Here is a 22,215-nt window from a genome sequence, read left to right as displayed (position 1 = left end):
AACCCATGCCCCGGGGGCTGCTGGGATGGACGGGAAGGAGCGAGGTGGCCGTGACCTTAATACTGACCTTCCGAGGCCCCCCGCCCGGCCCGTTCCTCCAGCAGGCTCTCGGTGCTGGCTGACGTCTCCGAGTCTAGGTTTTCCTCGTCAGAGCCCCTTGGGTCCAGCTCTGGTAGCCGGTAGGTGATGTCCTCCCTGAGGGTGAGGGGTCACTGTGTCCAAGGCTGCTCCCACCATGAGGAGCCCACCCAGGGAAAGTGCTGACAGGGACAGGGCAGTCTGTCCACACTTGGCCTAAATGTTCTGGGCCCTCTGAGGCTGCTTACAGCCCAGGGTTCAGGTGCTGAGGGGAGCCGGGCATCTGCCCAGCACTGAGCTAGTGATGTGCTCCCACCGTGGGGCTGCGGCTCGTGCTGTCCTCTGCCTGGAGCAATGTCCCCTGTTCCTAAGAGTAAGGTGGCCAAATAACCTGGTCACATCTGTTTTCCTGGTTAACCATTTTTTTTTGAAATGGGGTTCCTGTGTTGCCCAGGCTGGCCTTGAAGGCCCAGACCTAACAGTTCTCCTGGGTGTACCATGACATCTGCCTCAAAAAAGATGACTTTCTTTTTTTTTTGGTGGTGCTGGGGATGGAACCCAGGGCCCCCACGCTGTGAAAGCACCCCACCGCTAAGCTACACCTCAGCCCAAATCTGGGTTTAAAGAGAGCTACTACAAGGGTTCATGGTCAAGTTTGGGGACAGCAGTGTCCCACAAGGTGAATATTTTTTGCTCTGTGCTAGGTACAATAGAACTGAGCCTGGCAAGGTCAGGCAGACCACCTGGCATAGACCCTGCCCAGCAGTGTCCAAGATCACACCCTCTGTTGCTTGTGGGGCCAGTGGACGGGTACTGAGTAGCCAGGGCTCAGGGAGAAGGGGGGAAAGGACACTTGCTTCTCCTCCTTGATGGACTGGATCCGTTCCATGAGGATCTCCTTCTCTCGGTCCTCGTCACCAGCCCCTGCCTCCTCCTCAGGCAGCACTTCTAGCTCCTCCAGGCTGCTGTCCCTGCTCACCTGGGCCTTGGGGCTCTTGTTCTGAAAATAGGGAAGGAACAAGTCTGACCAGCACCCTCAAGGGTCGGAGCTTAGTGCTCTCAGGCGGTGGGGGGCGGAGCTTAGTGCTCTCAGGCGGTGGGGGTGGAGCTTAGTGCACTCATGTGGTGGGGGCGGAGCTTAGTGCTCTCAGGCGGACCAAGGGGCTCCAAGGGAGGTTAGTTCTGCAGAGGCCCCACTGGGCTCTTGGTGAGACTTCAGGAATCCTGCAGGGACAGAGTGGCTGGCACTTGGCTGATTAGTGGTCCTCAGCACGGAGGGTCAGCAGGCAAAGGGCCACCCCCAGCATGCACGTGGAAGGCTAGCACATGCTCGGTCTATGCTACGAGACCCCGGGGCCAAGGGAACCCCAGCCTGCACCGACGCACTGGGAGACATGCACCGAGGACCCACAGAGCGCGTACATACCAGGACCCCCTCATAGGGAGACGAAAACCCCAGTTTGAGAGGCCAGGGCTGGGGGAGAGATGAAGACAGGGTGAACAAAAGCACCAAGACTGCGACGCAGGCACGAGCAGGGGGCTGTGCAGCAGCTGGCACAGGGAAGTGTTCCGGGCTCTCTTGGGAGCCCAGGACCCGCTCCTCCCTGGACCCCTGCCCCACCACGTGAGGACTCTTTTCCTGCTCTGGGAACATCTTTCTGTGGGTGGGACCCAGGGCAGCAAGAGACAAGGCCAGACAGATGACCCAAAGTACCACCAAGCGGGTACCAGGTCCCTCCACCCCGTCCACTGAAAGGGACAGTTGGTTGGTGTGAGGCTGGGCGTGGACTGTAACCGTCTGGTCAAGCCAGGAACTCTGCCCCTACCCGTGCCGTCATGAGGCCCCAGCAGCCTGTGTCCAACTTGGAGCTGGGAGTCGGCGGGAGAACCTGGGCAGCGAGACCACGCCCACTGCCCACAAGCACGCCCCACGGCCCCACCCACGATCAGGTCTCTCCTGTTGAGGCCCCGCCCATGCACCCCCTCCTCGCTGTCCTGGGTGCTCACAGCATTTTGTTGCAGGAGCGAGAGCCTTCGGAAGGCGATGCTCTCCGCAGCCTCCAGCTGGTTGATCTCCTCCATCTTTATTTTGTACTTCCTCATCTGCTCTTTGATCAACATTTCCACGCACCTACAGGGAAGCAGCAAAGCAGGCAGGGATTCAGTTCCTGTCTGGGGGTGCCCTGAGCTCAGGTAGGTGCTAGTCGAGAACTGTGGCACAGTGACTGAAGGAAGAGAGGCTCAGAGAGCTGGCGGAGTCAGGGACACAGCTGGGGTCCCTGGCTCCCATGCGGTGTGACCTCAGGCAGTTCAGTCCCCCTCTCTGGGCCATGAGCTCCCCGTATCTATAAGCCTCCTTGTTGGAAGAGGAAGAACAACAGGGAGGGTTAGAGGGAGCAGAAGGGTGGGGACTATCCTACCTTGCAGAGGTGTAAGGGGTGCAGGCAGGTTGGCATTTTGTCACAGGGCCAGTGAGCAGCCAGCCCCGGGGCTTCAGAACATGAGCTCTGACCTCAGCCGGGGGCGGTCAGTAATGGAGGGAAGGAGAAGTGGGAACTCAGGCTGGGTGGAGAGATGGTCTCTGCCCCTGGCCCCCTTATCATGACCCCATAAGAAGAGAAGGATCACAGGCTCTGCCAGGAGAGGCTGGAGGCAAATCTGCTGATGCTGTGCCCCCGGGCAGTGCCAGAACCTCGTGTCCCTTGTTGCCTGCCTGCTTTTTGCTGGGGTCTGTGAACACGGCTGGGGCCCACGAGATGGTGTTCCTCTCAGGCCACCTTCGTGTGTGCTTGCCACACAAAGCCACCTGTGTGATGGGCTCTGATTTCCACAACTACTAACCTAAAAACCCTGCTATCATGGATGACTGACCACCTCCTGAGTTCTTTAAGACAGGGTTTTGCTAAGTTGCCCAAGCCGGCCTGGAACCCCAGCCCTCAGCTTCTTGAGTTGCTGGGATTATAGCCTCTGTCACCACCCCCAGCCCCAGAGTTCTTCCGAAGAATCGTCAGATGGGAAGAAAATGGTCCGGTGGGGAAGAAAATTCTGGAAAAATCCAGCAGTTTGTCACTCCCCCTGCCACAGGGTCGGAGGGATTTCTCTCTCTCTCTCTCTTTTTTTTTTTTTTTTGTTCTTTTGGTCTCAGAAGAACTCAGAGGACCCACACTGCTTGAGAAATGACGAGAGGTGGCATCTGCACCAGCCTGGGTGAGTCCCACCTTGGTGCTGTCTGCAGGGCTGGACTCTGGGCAGTGACAGGAACCCCAGTCCCCTCACCTCATGGCTTTTGCTAAAAGTTGGTCTTAGTCCAGAGTGGCGTGCTCCCAAGCACGTCTGGAAAGAGGGGTGGGTGGTGGGGCCACTCGGAGCTGGCTGCTGGCCTCAGGTGTGCGAGGCTGGACTTCCACCCGCGCCACAGAAAAAACTGCAGGGCAGAGCAGCCACGTGAAGCTGATCTATGGCTCCACAGCTCAGGAGGACTCCAGGGCCACTGTCACCTCCAGACTATTCTCTATACACAGCGGCACACGGCCATGGGGAGATGTCGCAGGGGTTTTTGGTCAGGCTCCTTGGTTTCATCACAGGCTGGGCTACGCCAGGTGGGGTGTGTCTGGGAGGCCGGCCCCTCCTGGTACTCACGTGGTGATCTTCAGGACGTCCTTCATGCTGGTCAGCGGGTCTGAGTTGTCGGGGCAGCGCAGGAGGCAGGGTGCGAAGATGATGGCCAGCGCCCCGGGCGACATGCGGTTCACATCCTCCAGCAGGGCCACCCTGCAAGGCCACTGACAGTTAGGGAGCAGCCGCGGCCCAGAGAGGGAGCTCCGGGGGGCCTGGGCAGCTTCCAGGAAAGAAGCTTTGCATCCCAGGGGTGGGAGGCATGGAGGGGTGCCACAAAGGACCCCAGGTGCCCTGAAGTCTGGTGGGCTTGGTCCCCTCCCAGACCCCAAGGCTGGCAGGTGTCTCAGTGTGGAGCCATCAGGCCAGCTGCACTGGAATGGACGCCTTACAGGTCGGTGGGTGGGGCGGGGTGGGGGTGGGGGCGGTACTTGCTTGACGAGGTGGAAGACGAGCCTCTCCAGGGCGTTGTGGTTGGCCTCTGGCAGGTGCTGCCAGCACCGCGTAGATGGCAGCCAGCTGCTCCTGTTTCCCTGGGAGCTCTACGGGAGGTGGAGGGCATCAGCCACCCTGGGCCTCCCAGCTTCCCCGCGTGCCTCGGTGCAGGGGGCCGCCCTGCGTGGTCCTCGGGATGGTGTGTGGGCAGGAATGGTAGGCCTCGGGGGACCCCAACCCTAACTGACGGACCCGAGGCGGGCGGACTCCTCCCTGGCTGGCCAGAGCGCATGCTCTGTCTCTCTCCTGACGGGGCCACCAAGGCTCGCCCCCCATGTCCACGTGCTGCGGGGCTCACCGACGGCCCGGAGGAAGTCGCCGTAGTGGGCAAAGGTCATGAGGGGCTCAGGCAGCTCCCGCAGCCACTGCTTCAGCACGCCCGTGATGGCGTGGATGGGGAAGTCCTCCAGCCGCACTGCCGCGGGGTCTGCCGGGTAGAGGCTGGTGAGTGGCGCAGGCAGACCCGGGAGGGGCCTGGCGCAGGTCCACCCGCCTGGTCTCCACCTGCCCGCAAGGCCTACCTGCCTGCAGCGCTTGCCGGAGCTCCCGAGTCCGGTTGGCAGCACCTGACTTGCGGTAGAGGCCCTCAGTGTACAGGCCGTGCATCTCTACGTGTTCCAGAAGCTTCTCCAGCACGATGGGCACTGAGGCCTTGTCACTGGTCAGGCTGTCCATGCACACGCCAAAATGGCCTGGCTCAGCGCCTGGCTCGCTCTGCAGAACATGGAGGGGGTCAGGCTCCAGCTACCCGTCCTGGGTCCTCCCTCCCTATCCTGCAGAGCCCATGGCCCCCCTCTGTAGGTGCCATCCCTCCCTGCTTCTTTGTCCCCTCTTGCACAGCTGCTGGGGGCACCAGGTTGCAGATGTCAGGTTGATGGCCACCAGGCAGGGGGTCCCTCCACGCAGCACCCACAGAGTAGGATCTTCTGGGGGAGAGGCTCCTCCCTGGCCCTTGGGGCCCCCTCAAATGAGTGGATGCTGACTTTTGCTCACGCCCAACACTCAGGACTCCACTTCTCTGTGTCACAGTGGACAGGTGTCCCCCTGCTAGGCCTGGACTCTCCCAGGGGCCGAGGGTCTGAGATGTCCAGCCCCTGCCTTGGGGACCTCACAACTGGAGACAAGTGTGTTGTGCTGCACAATCAGAGGCTGCAGCCCCTCCTGCCACCTCCCTGTGCCTGCCCAATGCCTCACGTGGCCCTCACAAGTACTGCTTCCCCCGCTGCCCTGGGCAGTGTTCTAGAAAGTTCTGGACCTGAGCACACTCCTCACCTTCCTCCCACACGTGTAGGAGCAGTAGCTCTGGATCTTGTGCACACACTTCTTGTGGCAGGTCATCTTGCACACTGTAGGGGGTACAGGGCAGAGGTTCCTGGACTGCCCACCTCACTGGCCGGGCCTGACTGCCTTCTCAACTGCATTGCTCTCGTCTCTGCCTTGATTCCCATAAGGGATGCAGGGCAGGTTTTCAGAGCTGGTGACCATTAGTCACTTCAGACTGGACCCAGATGGCCACTCGGACAAAGAACAGGCTTTTAGGGGGACCCAGGCCCTAGTCCTGCCAGGAGGTGGCCCTGGGGACATGATGCAGTATGTGGCATGAGTGATGCTGCTCTGAATGATCACGAGCGAGCCCCAGGGTATGTGACACGGAAGTCAGCTGTGCTGAGAGGAGGGAGCCAGCTTTTGGGGGTAAGCCAGCGGGTGGCTCAAGTTCCGAGTCCTCATCTCAGGACACTGACAGCTGGGGTGGCGGGAATGCTTCACACACGGGGGCAAGGGGACAGGAGGAAGGTTTCAGAATCTGAAAAGACCCAGGCCTGCTGGTTCTGGCAGAAAACAGCAGGGTGTGCAGAGCCTGGTAGCCCTGGGGCAACTGTGCTCAGTCCTGCCTGGCTGCCTGGCAGTGGCGTGACCAGGGCCTGCACCTATCTCAGGCTCCCGAGTCTGAGAAGGAGGTGACAGTTCAGGCAACAGGATACAGGGTGACGCGCCCACGTGTGTGAGGAGGTGGTGAGAGGTGGTGAGACTGGCCCGTGGGCCTCAGGACCACCTGAGGACTGAGCCCTGTCTTGGGAGTGACCGAGTGAGACACTGGGTGACATGTGTTGGAGTGATGTTCCAGAAAGACTGGCGGCTGGGCGAAGGTCAGGGGGTACAGTGCGGGCAGGGCTGCCTGGGGCACTCACCGCTGCAGAGCAGGGCCTTGTCCATGAGCCAGATGTAGGAGAGGCACTGCTCGCAGGACTGCGGGATGCTCACCTGGTAGCTGGCAAACACGTGCCCGTTGTGCTCCTGGACCTGCGGGGGGCAGAGCAGCTGAGCCTCCCCAGTACCGTGGGGCGCCCTGCTCCTCAGGGGGCCCGCCCAGCTAGAGGGCTCCTTAGGAGCTGGGAGACAGCGCACACGTGCATGTCTGTNTCTCGGGGAGGGCGTGGGAAAGGCCGAGGGCCTGGGGCTTCCACGAACCGGGGCAGAGTACATGGTTTTGATGTTGCTCCTGAACTTCTCAGTGGCCTCGGTGAATAAGCTCTCGATGGGGGTCTTCTGGGAGCGCAGGTCATTTATCTGCAAGGAGAGAGACGCCCTGTCCCTGCAGTGCCATGAGCCTGGCGACCTGCAGTGCTGGGGAAGGCTTTGGGGTCGCTCTGTCCTGTCGGAAGTTCTCCTCTGGCCTCAGAGGATAAAACTCAGCCCTCCGGTATCTGAGAGAACATTCCCTGTATTGGGATGGGCCTGTGCACTGCGGGTCACCGGGCAGCATCCCTGGCCTCCACCCTCCCGATGCCAGTGGGCTCCTGCTCAGTCCTAACTAGAATGTTCCCAGTCGATGTGCCCTGGAGGACAGGACCGCCACAGGAGGGCTCCAGGCTCTTCCTGCCCCCCATTCAGAAGCTTGTGCCTAGCCACACCCTGCAGTGGGCTGCGTCAGGGGTCTGGGTCACTCTGAGATACTGCTGTGTCCCTTCAGCGACCCCCTGCTTCTCCTGGGAAGCTCCGGATCACCCCCAGGTGGGCCATGAGCACCCCAGGCACAGGCCCTGGCTGGTTCGCCTTCACCTCTGTGGCACCTAATCAATGTCCTCCATGAATCAGTCGCATTTGGCAACACTGTATTCTAAACAGAACAGGAATGGGCAGGAGCCTGGAAGGCTGGGCAGCAGGTGGACTTCAGCTGGACAGGGACACCTTCTGGGGTTCTAACAGAGACTTTTCCTGTGGTACAGGGGCTGGCACCAGGACACCTGTCCTTGGCACCTCACCCGGCCCTGGACTGTTTGTGATCTGCCGAGGGCAGCAACTGCCCGGCTGTGCTGTTCTTGGGGAGTTTGTGCCCCTCTGCCCTGGCGTCCTCAGGGCTCACCTTGTTGAGCAGGAACTCGTCCAGGAACTTGAGCTCGTTGGCGTTGGTGATCTTGCGGAACACTGACTCCCGCCACTTCTCGGACACCGTGATCTTGCCGATCTTGAGGTTTCGGTTCTTCTTCCCTTTGCCCCCCGTCTCCTTGGTGTGCTTCTCGCCTGCTGCGTGGCGGTGCGGGTGGCCGGAGAGGGCTGTGGGGACACAGAACAGCTGTGAGGGTGCGTCTGGGGAGGCGCTGGCTGGCCCCTGGGGCTGTCAGAAATGCAGAGCATCAGGACCCAAGTGCAGTGCCCGTCTGAGGCCAGCTTGGTGGCTTGGACCTCAGCGTCTGCAGAGGCTTCTGCCTCTAGCCCGGCGGCCACTGACCTTCTGCACCCTTCCTCGAGGCCGTGGCTTCGGGCACAGCATGGCCTGCCGCGGGGCTCTCTGCCTCCTCCGTGCCCTCCAGGATGTACTTTTTGTCCTTAGTTTTATGTAGGAAGAGTCTCTTAAACGTGGATCTGGGGAGACAGCAACGTGCTTTCTTGTTGTCTTTTCATCCTGAGGTCTCTCTGGGGTGCCGTGGGGCACAGCTGCAATCCTAGCTATTGAGGAGGCTGAAGCAGGAGAATCCCAAGTTTGAGGACAACCTCACTAATTTAGTGAGACCCTGTCTCCAAAAAAAAAAAAAAAAAAAAAAAGAGGCTGGGGACACAGTACAGTGCTTGACTGGTTGAGTGGCCCTGGCTCGACCTCCAGCACCCGCAAAAAAAATCTCCTTGATGTGCTTTTCACAGGCGCAGAGCCAGAACAAGTCAGAACGCACATGTGACATGTGGCTGCTTGACGCCTGGGCTCGAGGTGCAGTGCGATCATGTCTGAGAAAGGGTCTTGGGTGTGTCTGAGTGGCGGTTTCTGGGATAGCACCCTGGACTGGCCAGGCTGCCCGATGCTCTCCTGAGGAGGAGAGAAGGGCAAAGACACGGGAGGAGAGGGCCGTATGAAGATGGGCAGAAACTGCAGTGGTGTGGCCAGAGATCACTGCCTGGAGCCCCTGCGGCTGCACGGGCCAGGAGGGAGCCCCATGTGGCTTTGGAGGGAGTAGGACACCTGGAGTTTGGACCTTCAGCCTCCAGTACTGAGGACAAACTCCTGTTTAAGTTGTAGAACTTTGTGAGGTGGGTGGTCTCTCTGCAGCAGGGGTCTCTGGCCCCACACCTAGGGAGCCCATCCTGTGGCTTCCTGTTACCTGCCCTGTGTGTGGATCAAACCTCAACTGCTCCATGGCCCATCCTCTCTGTGAAGAACCGGCTGGAACATTCAGGCAGAGGCTCTCTGGGGACAGACCTCGACCTAGATTTTACTATTTGAGGCTCTCGAAAGGGTTCCCAGAGGTGAGGACTGATTTTGACTCTGTGGAAACCGTCCGTCTGCAGACCCAGAGGAGGTGTCCCGCAGCGGTAGAGGTTTCCTGGGTGTCCTGCACACAGGCATGGCCACCTTGTGCTAACGAATGCCACAGGCCTAGGCTTTGTGGGCAAGTCCAGTGGGTGGGTCTTTGTTTTTTGGTACTGGGGATTGAACCCAGGGGAACTTAACCACTGAGACATCCCCAGCCCTTTTTAACATTTAGAGACAGGGTCTCAGGAAGTTGCTCAGAGCCTAAGTTGCTGGCTTTGAACTTGTGATCCTCCTTCTTCAGCCTCCTGAACCGCTGAGATTACAAGTGTGTGCGACTGCACCCAGATAGTGGGTGGGTTCTGAGGCAGGGGCTGGGGACCTCTCCAAAGAAGTTTTAGTACTAGGGATCAAGCCCAGGGATGTTCTACCACTGTTACACCCCCAGCCCTTTTTGTTTTTTTTGAGTCGGAGTATGGCCACGTTGTCCGGGCTGGTCTTGAAATTGTGATCCTCCTACCTGAGACTCCTGAGTTGCCCCTACTGAAATCTCTACTGAGCAAACACCTGCCCCTTGTGCTTGATTTATGTGATTGGGTTAGAAGAGTAGACTGAGGCGACGCCTTGGCAGGGACCCTGGGGCATCCTCTAGAGGCCTGAGTTCCCCGATCTCCTTACTTAGAGTCAGGCTGGGAGCCTGGGGACAGCCCTGCATCCAGGCTAGAGGAGATGTCTCCTGACTTCTTCTTCTGAACGGCTGGCTTCTTTGTGCTCAGCTCCCCTTCGGTTTCTGCTGACGGCTGCAACGGGATGGTGTGGATGGGGGTGGGCGAGAGGCAGGTGGTCTGTGCTGGGGACCTTGCTTTCCCACTGTGCCCTCTAGCCACCGACTCACTTCTCTCTGGTGAGGGTGGAAGTGGACGTGGGCCCAGAGGTGAGGGCTGTACCCTGTGGCCTTACCTGTGCCCTGGCGGGGGAGAGCCCGGAGATGTCACTCGTGGGCAAGGAGGTGCGCCGCTCCCTGAGGGAACACAGACCGCAGTTTACCCACAGAGCGTGGCAGCGTGCCGCTACTCCCCCTCCCCTCCCGGGAACCCCGGGCGGTCTGGAGAGTGGTGGTCATCAAGGTTGGCAGGTACAAGTGGATGGGTGCTCCTGGCACCTGCTGGCTGGGGCGAGGGATGCCCTCAGTGCCCTGACCGGCACAGGACACCCCCACTAGAAAACCGTTTGGCCCCTGGATGCTGGTAAGGCAGAGGCACGGCCTGACCCCCGGCCTGGTGCCCATCTCCCGCCTCGCAGCCTGACTTTCTGCGTCTCCGCGCCGCCTGCCGTCAGTCTCCACGGCTCGCTGCCTGTCTCTGCAGTCTCATTGTCTGCTGTCTGTCTCCTGCCTGGGTCAGTGTGTCTTGGTCGTGCTCCATCTTGTGCCTACCTGTGTCGACCTCTGAATATCAGCTACTGCCAACTAGCGGGTGGTGCCCAGGGACACTGCTACATATTCCCAGCGCACAGGACACCACTTCTGCAGGCCCAATGGTGACAGCACACGGGGGTCAATCCCTGCCTTAGCACCAGAGGCCCGTCTGTCCACCTGCCACCTCCACCTGTCTGCGCACATTAACGCCTTGATGCGCCTCCGTCCATCGTCCATCTGAGCCTGAGTCGGCACTGCTCTGCCCCTCCTGGCCTCGACGGCCTCCACTCTGACCTCTCCTTCCACGTCCATCTGCCACCCCCACCTGTCTCCAGCACCTCTCTGTCCATCCGCCTTGTACCCACAATGCTGTTGGCATCCATCGAGGTTGGTCCCCAAGAAGCCCCCTCTGAGGGCCGCCCCCCTCAGGCCAGGAGCTTTCCGTGTGGGCGTGGCTCGTTTAGGGCACTGTGGGGCACAAGCCCAGCTGGCGCCCACCCATCCAGTGGGCATGACCACTCCTGCGTCCCCCTGCCCACCCAGCGTGGCAACCGTGCTGCCTGGACAGAGGATGGGGGCTTACTCTGTGGGTGTTAGGACGGTCCCCATGCTCCAGTGCCTGTCACTGAGATCCAGAGACTGGCTCAGCATGGTGCTGGAGCCCGCAGCGGCCATCAGTTTCTTGCCCCTCCACAGCTCTACGACGTTGGCCAGCCGCTCGCTGTCCGGGTGCTGGTACCGCTGGATCTGGGTGGAGCCTCCAGGGCTCTCAGGCTTGTCCTGAGCCCTCGGGCTGCCGCCAGTCTTGCCCTTGTTCTTAGGGGTCTCGGGGGTGCTGCCCGGCACAGACGGGCCCACCCTGCTGTCCAGGGCCAGGCTGGTTGGCCGCCGCATGGGGCTGGGCCTGGGGCTCCCTTCGGGGGGCGCCTTCTCCAGGTCTGCGGGGGCCTTGCTGACGGCCAGAGCCGGCGGGGACTCCACAGAAGGCTTCCTGGGGGCGCCTGCAGCCTCTGTCTCTGCCTCGGCCAGGGCTTCGCCTCTCCTGCTCTCCTTCCAGTCTTCAGGGAGGCCGCCCCCCAGCTCCAGGATGGCCTTTCTGGAAGGTTCTCTGAAGGCGCCCTCCTCCTTGCAGGATTGGATGTGCTTGTTCTGCAACTCCACGTGCTCCAGCCCCCTTTGCCGACGCGACTCGCGCTTCTCCCGGCTGCTGGGGGCTTTCTCGTGACCCTCCGCGGTCACGCTCTTCGGGGGAGGGACTTCCTTCTCAGCACTGGGCACCTCTTTCTCTGGTGGGGAGACGCCTGCTGGGGACCTGCGGCTGGGCAACGCCTCGGGCTCCAACATGGGGCACTCGCTGCCTGCCGTGGGCCCTGGGCCCTGCTCGGCGCTCTGCTCCTCACCGCTCTGCTCCTCGCCGGCCACAGGGCCTGGCTGGCCCCGTGGGGGCTCTGTCCTCGCAGCTTGCTGGGCTTCCCGCAGCTGCTCCTCGGCCTTCCGCTTCTCTGAGACCATCAGGCTGAAGCTGGAGAGAGGAAAGGCAGAGGGGCCTGGTTCAGAGACCGCGCTCCAGGCTGAGATGGGTTCCAGGGGGCCACATGCCCTCTTGTCACCCGAGGGCTGCGGTCGGGCTCTGCCTTCAACTGCTGGCCTCAGAGATGCTCCTGCAAAGGCGGACCCCCCCTTCACCAGGAGGGGAGAGACGGCAGTGCCCCTCATTGCAGGTGCCACAGACACCCTGTCTGCGCTTCCTCAGGCCGGTCAGGGAGGGAGCCTCCCTACGACCCTGGGAGGCGGAGGAAGGAAGGCCACCAGCTCCAGGCCAGTCTCAGCAGCTCAGAGCCCATCTCAAACACTGACAGGGCTGGGGTGCAGCAGGGGACACCCCGGGTCACCCCCAGGCCAGACACACACACGCCGGTTCCTCTGGGTCCACTGGGGCCTGGCTCCTTCTCCAGGAGGCCTTGGCATGTGTGGGCACTGCCTGAGAGACACCTCTGCTCCAGGAACCAGGACCCAGACTCAGGCAGGCCGCGGCTGGGCCTGTGGGAAGGGGAGGGCCCACAGGACACCAGCTTTGGGAGGGCTGGTCTCAGAGCCACAGCTGGGGTTCTCTGTGCCCTGTGACACCCCAGCTGAGTGTGTGGGGGAGGAGAGCTGGCATTGGGCTGGCCTGGGAAGCCCCTCCTCTGGAAGAGGCCAGCGGTGGTCAAGGGCACCTGGAGCTTCACCCCTGAGCGCTGCCAACCCTGGACATCTTGGGAGCCTCTGTGCCCAGATGGCTGGCGTCCTGCCGGCCACTCCCTGTGCTCATCTTGATGCCTGAAGCTCTGATGGCCGGGCAGTGCCTGGGCAGATCTTCACCGAGGGGCTCCTGGCCTCCGGGATTTCCCAACTCACCTCCTGCGCTGCAGGTGCCCCCGGCAGAGGCTCTGCAGGCGGATGATGCTCTGTCTCCGGCGGCGATAGGCCTTGCGCTGTTGGTAGCCCCTCCACACGGCCTGGAGGTACACGGCCGCCTGCGTCCTCTCCACTGCCCGCCACACACAGTAGGAGCGCCAGCAGGCCTGGATGGTGACGGCCGCCCGCTTCATCTGCAGGAAGCGCCTGCGCTCCAGCACCATCCGGAACCAGCTCTGGAGCAGCAGGATCTTGCGGACCACCTCCTGGTGCAGCGTCTCCTGCAGGGCCTGCCGCTCTGTCTCCTTCAGGAAGACCTGGCGGGGGAGGGGTCAGCAGGGTCAACTGCGCTGCGCCTCTGCTCCTGGTGCCCAGGTCCGCACAGCCACCGGTGAGAACCAGGCTGGGGTGCTGACCGACTGGGATTGAAGTAGAATTAACATAGCGTAGAATTCACCATTTTATTTTATTTTTTAAAATTTTAATATTTATTTTTTGGCGGACACAACATCTTTGTTTGTATGTGGTGCTGAGGATCGAACCTGGGCCGCACGCATGCCAGGCGAGCGCGCTACCGCCTGAGCCACATCCCCAGCCCAGAATTCACCATTTTAAAGTGGACAGTGTGGTGGCATTTAGCATATGCACAATTTTGTGTGGCCATTGTCTCTTATGGCCAGCAACGTCTCTCAGCTGGTCCCAGAACATCTCATCATCTTCCCCAAAGGAGAGCCTGTCCCCATTGGCAATCCCTCCCAGTGCCCCCTTCCAGCCCCTGGCAAGCACCAGTCTTTCCTTCTCCATGCGTGTTCTGGACATGTCGTGTAAGTGGAATCAGTGGGATCATACCCTAGGGGGCCTTTTCTGTGTGGCTTCTGTCACTCAGCATGTTTTAAAGGTCCACGCACGCTGCAGAATAGACCAGCGTTCCATTCCTTTTCACGATTAAATACTATTCCACTGTATGGACGTACCACCCTGTGATGATTCTCACTGAGGAGTATTTGGGCCATTTCCACTCCTGCTGCCATGAGCAGCTCTGCTGTGAGCATGCACCTGTGAGCATTTGGTGAATGCCTGCTTTCAGTTCTCTTGGGTATGGCCAGGAGTGGAGCTGCTTGTTCAAAGGCTACCTCAATTAACTTGCTGAGAACCGTTAGGGGATGTCCCAGAGCAGGGGAGGCCTTCACGGGGAGCTGATGTCACCACTTACAGTGAACACGGGCAGTCAAGCAGTGCCCTATAAACAAGAGGCAACCCCGTCCTCGCCCACTGGGGATCAGGGACAATGTGTGGAAAGGAAGGGAAGGAAACCACCAGACTACTGTGCTACGCTCCGACATAGCTCATGTGCTGGAAGCCTGGTCCCCAGTGTGGTGGACTGAGGTGGGGGGACCTTTAAGGGGTGGGGCCTATGCTAATGCATGGTGGCTGCATGCCAAGAATCCTAGCTCTTCAGGAGGCCGAGGCAGGAGGACGGCAAGTTCAAGGCCAGCCTGGGCAACTTGGTGAGACCCTGACTCAAAGTAAAAAGGGCTGGGGATGTGGCTCAGTGGTAGAGCACTTTCCTAGCATGTACGAGTCCTAGGTTCCATTCCCAGGACCCCAAAAGCAGCAGGTAGCGGGGAGGAAGTGCAATTACTAAGGTCGCTGAGGACGCTGGCCTTGGAAGGGATTTAAGTAGTTCTGTGGGACACCACTAGGTCCCTTGAGTTGTTTTAAAGAAGCACGAATGGCCCTGAATCTACCTCTGGCTTCCCATCTCCCCATGTGATCTCTTTTGTACATATGTTGTCATTCTAATGCCATGTGCCATGAGGTCCTCCCCAGAGCTGAACAGAAGCTGGCACCATGCCGTTGGACTTCCAGAACAGTGAGGTAAATAAACCTCTTTCCTTTTTAAGACACACAGCCTCAGACATTTTGTTATAGCAACAAAAAAGGGACTAACACCCACTGTAAAGTTTACGAGCTGGCCTAAATACCCTGCCGGTCAGCACAGTCCTTCCCAGCCTACTTGTGAGAAAGCGGAAAAGAGTGGAGCCGAGTCCTGCTGCTCCCACCATTGCTTACGTTACCCGCTGTGGGAAGAAGCGGGGCACTGGTCCTGAGGAGTGCGCGGCTCCACCAGGACCTGTGGGCCTCAGAGCAGGAGAGGTGTGGGGGGTGCAGAGCGGGGTGGGGGCGTGGGTCCACAGCAGAGTGCTGACCTTGGTCTTCCCGATCTGGTAGCTCCTCTTGTCCACGTTCATCTTCTCCAGGAGGGCAGCGATGACCTCCCTGCAGGGCTGGGCGTTTTTGGGGAGCAGCACCTGGAACTGCTCTGTGAAGTCCTACGGGGGTGGGGCCAAGAAGTGTGAGTGTCTCTTCTCTTTGCAGTTCTGGGGGTCGAGTCCAGGTGCTCTACCACGGCACCACACCCCAGCCCAGCTTAGCCAACACACGGAGACACAAAGCTGTGGACAGTCTGTGACAGCTTCAAGCTAAAGACCATCGCAGACACACAGAGCCAATGCTCCATCTCTGGGGAGATGGTGTCACCTTTGCGGGGCTCTCATCATATGGCTCATTAAAGGGCTGTACAGAAGCTGGAGATAACGCCTGTGTTCCTTGCAGTGTGAGGGACAGAATCCAGGGCCTTGTGCAGGCTAGATAAGCTCTTGGCCACGGGACTCCAGCCCGAGCGGATACGTGTTTCAGTAAGCACATGGTCGCCTGCCTGGAGGGGACTGGCTCCAGGACCCTGCTTAGTCACCAAAACCCATGGGTGCTCAAGTTCCTTCTGTAAAATGGTGTAATATTTGCATAAAGCCTACGTGATCCTCCTGTGGACTTTAACCATTTCTAGATGACTTAGAATACTGACCATGACATACGTGCTGTGGACATAGTTGTACACACAGGGAGTCAGAAGAGAAGAAAGTCTGTACGAGTTGAGTACAGTAACCCCCTGCCCCCGATTTTTTTGGTCTGAGATTGATCAGGTCCACGGACGCTGAACCCATGGATACAGAGGGCCACGTGTGTTTCAGATATTTCAGGGACATGCGTTTGTGTAACACGCCAGCAGGTCCCCGTTCCTATCATTGGGTCTCTCCTATCTGCACATGGTTAGAAAGATGTTATTTCTATTTTGTGGATAAAAAAGGAGGCAAGTGCTGGCTGTGGTGAGGCACGCCTGTGACCTCAGCGACTAGGGAAGCTGTGGCAGGAGAGTCCCAAGTTCAAGCCTAGTCTCAGCAACTTCAAAGAGGCCACAGTGCTCGCGACTTTACAGTTCACAGAATGGCCACACTGCAAAGAATGACCTGGCTCTGGATGTCAACCGTGATGCTCCTGGGGAGCTGGTCTTTGGAGAAAACCCAGGGAGCCATCTCTGAAGTCACCGTCTACTTAGGCTCAGGCTTTGCTTTGCTTCTTTCCTGCAGTGCTCGAGACGGAGCCCGGACCTTGCACATGACAGGCAAATGCTTGACCACCGGTTCTAACCCTGGCCCAGGCTCCGGCTTCTACCTTGCAAAAGTAGCAACAAAGAGCCTTTTGTTGGCGGTAGGCAGAAAAAAACAGCTGGGTATAAAAGTGCTGCCTGGGCTGGGGCGTGGCTCCGTGGTAGAGCGCTTGCCGAGCTCGTGCGAGGGCTTGGTTTCCACCCCTAGCGCTGCAAAATGAAAACACCAAAAGCAAAAAGCCAATATGAACATGAATTCCAGAAGATGCTCAACATAGGGCCCTGCCTGTGTGCTTCCGGGCTTGGTTTAACACTGTGCTTCTCCAGGTCTGGCCTGAGACTAGCCACCTCTGCCAAGGAAACTTGTGCCTCCACAATAGAGAATTGGCCACTCCAAGTGCCAACGCTGCCCTGGCGGAGAAGCCTGGGCATAAAGTCAGCAGCTGGACTTAGCTCTGGAGACTTGCTCTCTCTGAAGAGGTGGCGGCTGGCCCGGCCCTCTGTTGGGTCACAGCAGCCGTGTCCCTGCGGGCCTACCTGGAACGTGTACTTTGCACTGTAGCCAGATCGCCGGATGCGCACCGTCTCCAGCATGCCGGTGTAGCGCAGCTGCTGCAGGACCAGCTCGTCATCGAAACACAGCTCTTTCTGTAACGCACACACACGAGCCATCAGGGCCCGTGCCCAAGCAAGGTGGGGGCGCAGGCTGTGAGTTGAGGGTCAATCCCCACCTGACCACCGCCTCTGTGATTCTAGCTATGGACTCAGGCTGTGCTCCTTCCTGGGGCCCGGCTGGCCTGGGAGTGTCCCTAGCACAGGAGCTGGAAGGCCTTGGAGGTTCCAGATAGTCTTTCTGGGACAAAGAAACCAACTGCTCACAATGTTGGCTCCTCTAGGAAAATCCCTATCTGCTCTGTTCCAATTCCTGGCACCCTGGACACGGGAGCCACATCTTTCTGCGTGTGCTAATTTGCTGCAAAAAATTCTTTTACAACCACGACCCACTCAAAACCGTGCTGGACTCATCCTCTATGCCACACGCTGGGTAGATGTGGGGGTTGGGCAGTACGGTTCGGGGGCCAGACATGTGTATTATGGGTTGGATGCTGCCCAGGCACCTGTGGGAGGTGTCCCGGGAGAGAAGGCAGCAGGCTGAGTCCTGAGGAGGGATGGGACAGGGGATATGGGGTGAAGGCCCAGAGGGGAAAGGAGCCAAGGGTAGTGGGAGGGGCTGGCACTGCCTCAGTGGGCTTCCAGCCAGGGTGGGCGACAGTAAGGAATGGCATACTGTGTCTTTTAAGGACCAAAGGAAGGGTTGTCACAGGGTGGATGGATAAAGGCTAAGGGTACCACTTGACACCCCACAGGGCCCAGGATGCCCCAACACAGAGCTGGGTCCGCCGACCTGGTACCCGTGGCGTGCGCGGCCCCCACAGCCTGCGCTTGGGCAGGAATTCCGACATGAGAGGAGCCTGAGTGTGACTGTGGGCGAGGAGCTGGGCTCTGGATGCCGGCACACGTGTCCCAGGAACAGGAGAGACAGGACTGTGACCAGCAGGGACAAAGGAGTGAGGAGGAAGAGGATGGAGTTGCCTACGGACCCCGCCTCGGTGTCCACTTTTGCCAATGAAGGAACACATGTCCCTGAGGGGCCCTTGGCAAAGCCCAAGTCTTCCTCTTGGGGACAGAGTGGACCTCTAGGGTGAAGGAAGCCTGGCACTGAGGGCTGAGCCTCAGCCAGGGCCTCTACTGAGGCTTGCTCTTTCTAGAAACCTCTGCAATGAGCACAGGGCTCTGCTCCTTGGAGCCTCGGTCTGCTCATCCGTGAGGTCTGCTTCCTGGTTCGCTCTCTGCAATGGCTGCTCTGGGCCTGTCCCGCCCACGGGGTCTTCTCTGGGGCTCTGCTGCAGTGGCCCTGCGCAGGCTGGTCACCCTTGCTGTCCTCTGACCCCCTGGCACCGTGGTGATGCTCAGCTCCCTGAGTCCTCCTGGGCGGTGGCCCGCCCCTCTCCCGTGGAGGCTGCAGACGCAGGACTGTTCCTGGGGCTTCATCCCAGGGCCCCTCACCTTCTCAGCATTGGAGCGGATGCAGCGGATGAAGAAGGGCTCCGCCTTCCCCAGGGCCTCCAGGAGCTTGTTCAGGGATGTCTGGGAAAGAAGGACGTTTGTGCTGAGTGGGGCAGCCCGGGGGGAGGGGCGGGTCTGTGCGGCAGAGCAGCTGTGGGGTCCCCACGCTGGCAGCTGCCTCTTTCCAGGGCCAGACAGGTAGGGGCTGGGGGCAGGGGAGCAGATAAACTCCGAGGGTTTAAAACACGCCTCAGATTCGGGAGGGCTTGTGGGGCCAGAAAGGATTTATGGGTGCTTCCACCTGAGGTTATTACCAAAGAGCTTCGGTGGGGACAGATGACTCAGGTTTCTGACAAATGGAATAAGAAACCTAACAGTAAGGATTAGTAGCTTACGAGCTCCCTATGTGTTTCTGAGCTTCCTGGCAGCCAGGGAGAAAAAGGGAAACCAAGGAAATGGTTTGGTAGTAACTTATGTTTCTTTAAACTTAGTAGTTCTCAAGTAGGGGTATTCTGCCCCCCCAAGAGGCATCGGTAGTCATTGTCACAAATGGGGACAGTGCTCCTGGCACTAATGAGCCAACTCCAGATACCTGCTAAATACCTACAGTGCACAGGGGTCCCCAACAGAGGAAGCCCTGCTGCCCCCATTGCCAAGGTCAGGGACCCTGGGAAGAGCTGGCAGGTGCCTGCTGGATCTCAGCTGGCCAGTGCCTTAAGACCACCCACCTGGAACTGAGCGCTGATGCTGGGTGGCTTCTTCTTCTTGTGCAGGTGCAGCAGGGACTTGGTGGTGCGGTCATGCAGGGTCATGCTGATGATGAGCTTCAGGGACTTGGAGTCCAGCAGGTTCTACAACAGACACTTGGGGTCTGGCCTGCCCTCCCACAGCCCGGAGAGCACAGGGGGCAGCATGAATATCCCCAGGGCTAGGGCAGGGTGTGTGTGAAGCAGGTGCTCCAGGTGGGGATGGTGGGGACAGTAGACCAAGTGTGAGTTGCACCCCCTGCAGATGTGCTGATCTGGTGCAGAGAGCAAGTATGTGTGTATGCGTGTGCATGTGCATGTTGCGTGCTGGGGATGGAACCCAGGGCCTCACATATGCTAGGCTACTGCCCTACCACTGAACTATACGTCAGCCCTTTCTATGTTTGAGGCAGGGTCTCACTAAGTTGCTGAGGCTGGCCTGGAACTTGAGATCCTCCTGCCTCAGCCTCCTGAGTTGCTAGCATTACAGGTGTGGGCTACTGCACCCGGCTGACATGTTGCCTCTTCTGAGGCCCCAGTGCCTGCCGCACCCTCTCCCCTCCTCTGGGCTAGGAGAGGAAGCCAGTGCTGCCAGCCCAGCTTCCCTCTGCGGCTCATTACCACGAACATGACCTGAGCCAAGGAATGTGCCGTCCCTGCTGCCCGCCTCCAGCTCCCTGGTGTGCTCTTCTACATGGGCGAACTGGCCCCGCCCTCTCTGCAGACTAAGCTGAGAGGTGGTTCTTAAGTCTTTTCTAAGCTTCATAAGCCATGTGCACACAGTACAGGTGCCTGTCCAGATCCCAGGGCTCCACATCGCAGACTCAAACAACCTCAGATCAAAAATACAGGTCGAGCACCCCTAATTCACCAACCTGAAATGCTGCAAACCTGAAATTTTATTTTTTGGTGCAAGGGATTGAACCCAGGGGTGCTTAGCCACTGAGCCACATCCTAGCCTTTTTAAATTTTTTAAATCTCAAGACAGGGTCTTGCTAAGTTGCTTAGGGCCTTGCTAACTTACTGAGGCTGGCTTTGAACTTGCAATCCTCCTGCCTCAGCCTCCAGTCACTGGGATGACAGGTGTGGGCCACTGCACCTGGCCAAAGTCTGAAACTTTTGAGAGACCACCTGGTGCCACAAATTGAAAATTCCACACTACGAGATTTTGTTTCGTGCACAAAGTTATTAAAAATATTGTATGAAAGTACTTTCAGGCTACATGCATAATGTGTATGTGAAACAAATGAATTAATTTCGTATTCAGACTTGGATCCCATCCCCAGACACCTGGTTACATATATGCAAGTATTCCAAAATCCTAAAAAAAACCCAAAAAAAAAAAAAAAAAACCAAACAAACCCAAACTGAAACGCTTCTGGTCCCAAGAATTTCCCATAGGGGTGGTCAACCTGTATCTGCATCCCTACTAAACACGTGCAGACTTTTTATTTCTTGTCACGGTTGCCTAGACAACACAGTGTAAGACTATTTATGTGACACTGACATTGCACTGGGTACTACGTCATCTAGAGATGACTCAGAGCCCACACAAGATGTGTGAAGGTTCTATGCAAACACTCTGCCATTTACAGAAGGGACATGAGCTCCAAGGGTTGGAATCTGGGGGGGTCCTGCAATTGTACCCTTGGACACTGAGGGACGACTACACACGGAAACAGAACCAGCACCTGGGAGGTCTCTGTCCCATCGTGTCCTCCAGAGGTGGCCCACAGCCAGTGACTGACCCGGGGGGCAGGTAAAGACAAGGGTCCCACTGCCTGTGGATGGGACAGTGGACCCTCCAGGGCTCCCTGCAGCACTAGATCAAGGACAGGTCAGCTGGGCCGAGCCTGGCTCCAACCCTCGCGCTCTCTGCCTCCCCCTGAGAGCCCCTCGGCACCCGCTTGAGCAGATACCCCCACCTCAGGTTTATTTCTAGGACCCCCCCCCAGAGACCCCAGATGGTTTCACCATGAGGAAGCTATTATTTTTGCGGTGCTGGGGATGGAGCCCAGGCTCTGGACACGCCCTGCCCCGTTTTCTGGAGGCCGCTGGAGCCAGGTGCCTGGAGCTGGGAGAACGCAAGCAAGGCTTCTCTGAGCGTGGCGCGGGCTTTACCTTTGGAATGATCTGCTTTTGTTTGATACCTTTACTCTTCCTGTCAAAATATTAAAAATGGTTTTGTGAACAAAAGGAACACAGTGTGTGGATCTGGGTTAGTTCAGCAAGCCACGCCTGTGGGTTAGAGAGAGACGGAGGGGACGCAGCTGGAGATAGCGACAGGCACAAGTGCAGCCAGCGACCGCCACCTCTGCAGACGCCCAGCGGGCTCTGGCCTGCACGCACGCTTCAGCCACGCCCATGGGTGTAGGGTCACCACAGTGACAGCAGGACTCTGCTGTGGCCACCCAAGGTGACATGAGATAGCAATGAGATGAGCATCTGGTCTGGGGGCCACCTGGATGCCCAGGGAGTAGGCGCAGGTGGCCAGTAATCCACAGGGACGGCTCGTACTGAGGCCGGGCTTGGCAGGAGTGGACGTGTCAGAAATAAGAAGGGGACGACCTGCCTGGAGCACTGGAGGCCCTGCGTAGTCCTGGGGCTACCAGGGTGCCCTGGCCCTATCTGCTGGGCCAAGCAGATCCACACCACAGGGACCCCCCTGCACAGGGCTATTAAAATGGCCTGGGCAGGGGCTCCTTTTATTTTATGCACTTATTATTTTGGTGCTGGGGGATTGAATCCAGGGGTGCTAAGCCACTGAGCCACATCCCCAGCCCTTTGTATTCTTATTTGGAGACAGGATCTGGTTAGTTGCTTAGGGCACTGCCAAGTTGCTGAGGCTGGCCTTGAACTTGCGATCCTCCTGCCTCAGCCTGCCAAGCTCTGGGCATCACAGGTGTGTTCCTTTTATTTTATTTTTTAATGAAACTAGGGGTACAACCCAGGGCCTCGCCTGGGCAAATGCTCTACTGCTCCAGCCCTGGGAGCGCCTTGGACTCCTGATGGTGTCAAGGAAACACAAAGGCCGGAACTTTTGACCAAGGGATGGGGCAAAGTCCTTTTTCTCGCCTCCTGGACTCCCTCTTCAAGTGATGCTGGGGGCCCAGGGCCTCACACAGGCCAGGCAAGTACTCCACCACTAAGCTCCACCCAACCTCACTCACGGGATCTCGAAGACCAGGAGAAAAGTCAATGGCAGCACAAC

The 22,215-nt window shown here is 58.7% G+C and overlaps 1 protein-coding gene across 1 annotated transcript in view; it reads right to left on the bottom strand.

The window, feature by feature from the left end:
* The window catches only part of Myo9b (myosin IXB), an 82,642-nt gene that overhangs the window by 1,425 nt on the left and 59,002 nt on the right, over positions 1 to 22,215 (bottom strand). The window contains 22 exon segments of the mRNA XM_015489229.2: positions 68 to 195; positions 936 to 1,078; positions 1,505 to 1,552; positions 2,086 to 2,209; positions 3,718 to 3,849; positions 4,129 to 4,187; positions 4,189 to 4,235; positions 4,487 to 4,615; positions 4,710 to 4,902; positions 5,461 to 5,534; positions 6,378 to 6,756; positions 7,553 to 7,743; positions 7,919 to 8,052; positions 9,608 to 9,729; positions 9,890 to 9,950; positions 10,930 to 11,868; positions 12,744 to 13,060; positions 14,954 to 15,076; positions 16,729 to 16,839; positions 18,259 to 18,339; positions 18,987 to 19,109; positions 21,126 to 21,165. Coding sequence (XP_015344715.1) covers positions 68 to 195; positions 936 to 1,078; positions 1,505 to 1,552; positions 2,086 to 2,209; positions 3,718 to 3,849; positions 4,129 to 4,187; positions 4,189 to 4,235; positions 4,487 to 4,615; positions 4,710 to 4,902; positions 5,461 to 5,534; positions 6,378 to 6,756; positions 7,553 to 7,743; positions 7,919 to 8,052; positions 9,608 to 9,729; positions 9,890 to 9,950; positions 10,930 to 11,868; positions 12,744 to 13,060; positions 14,954 to 15,076; positions 16,729 to 16,839; positions 18,259 to 18,339; positions 18,987 to 19,109; positions 21,126 to 21,165 — 3,698 coding nt within the window.

The sequence above is a fragment of the Marmota marmota genome, unplaced genomic scaffold (assembly GCF_001458135.2).
Source record: "Marmota marmota marmota unplaced genomic scaffold, marMar, whole genome shotgun sequence".
In the NCBI taxonomy this organism is placed as follows: domain Eukaryota; kingdom Metazoa; phylum Chordata; class Mammalia; order Rodentia; family Sciuridae; genus Marmota; species Marmota marmota.
Note: the sequence above shows the minus strand (reverse complement) of the source record. Positions and strands in the feature narration are given on the sequence as shown.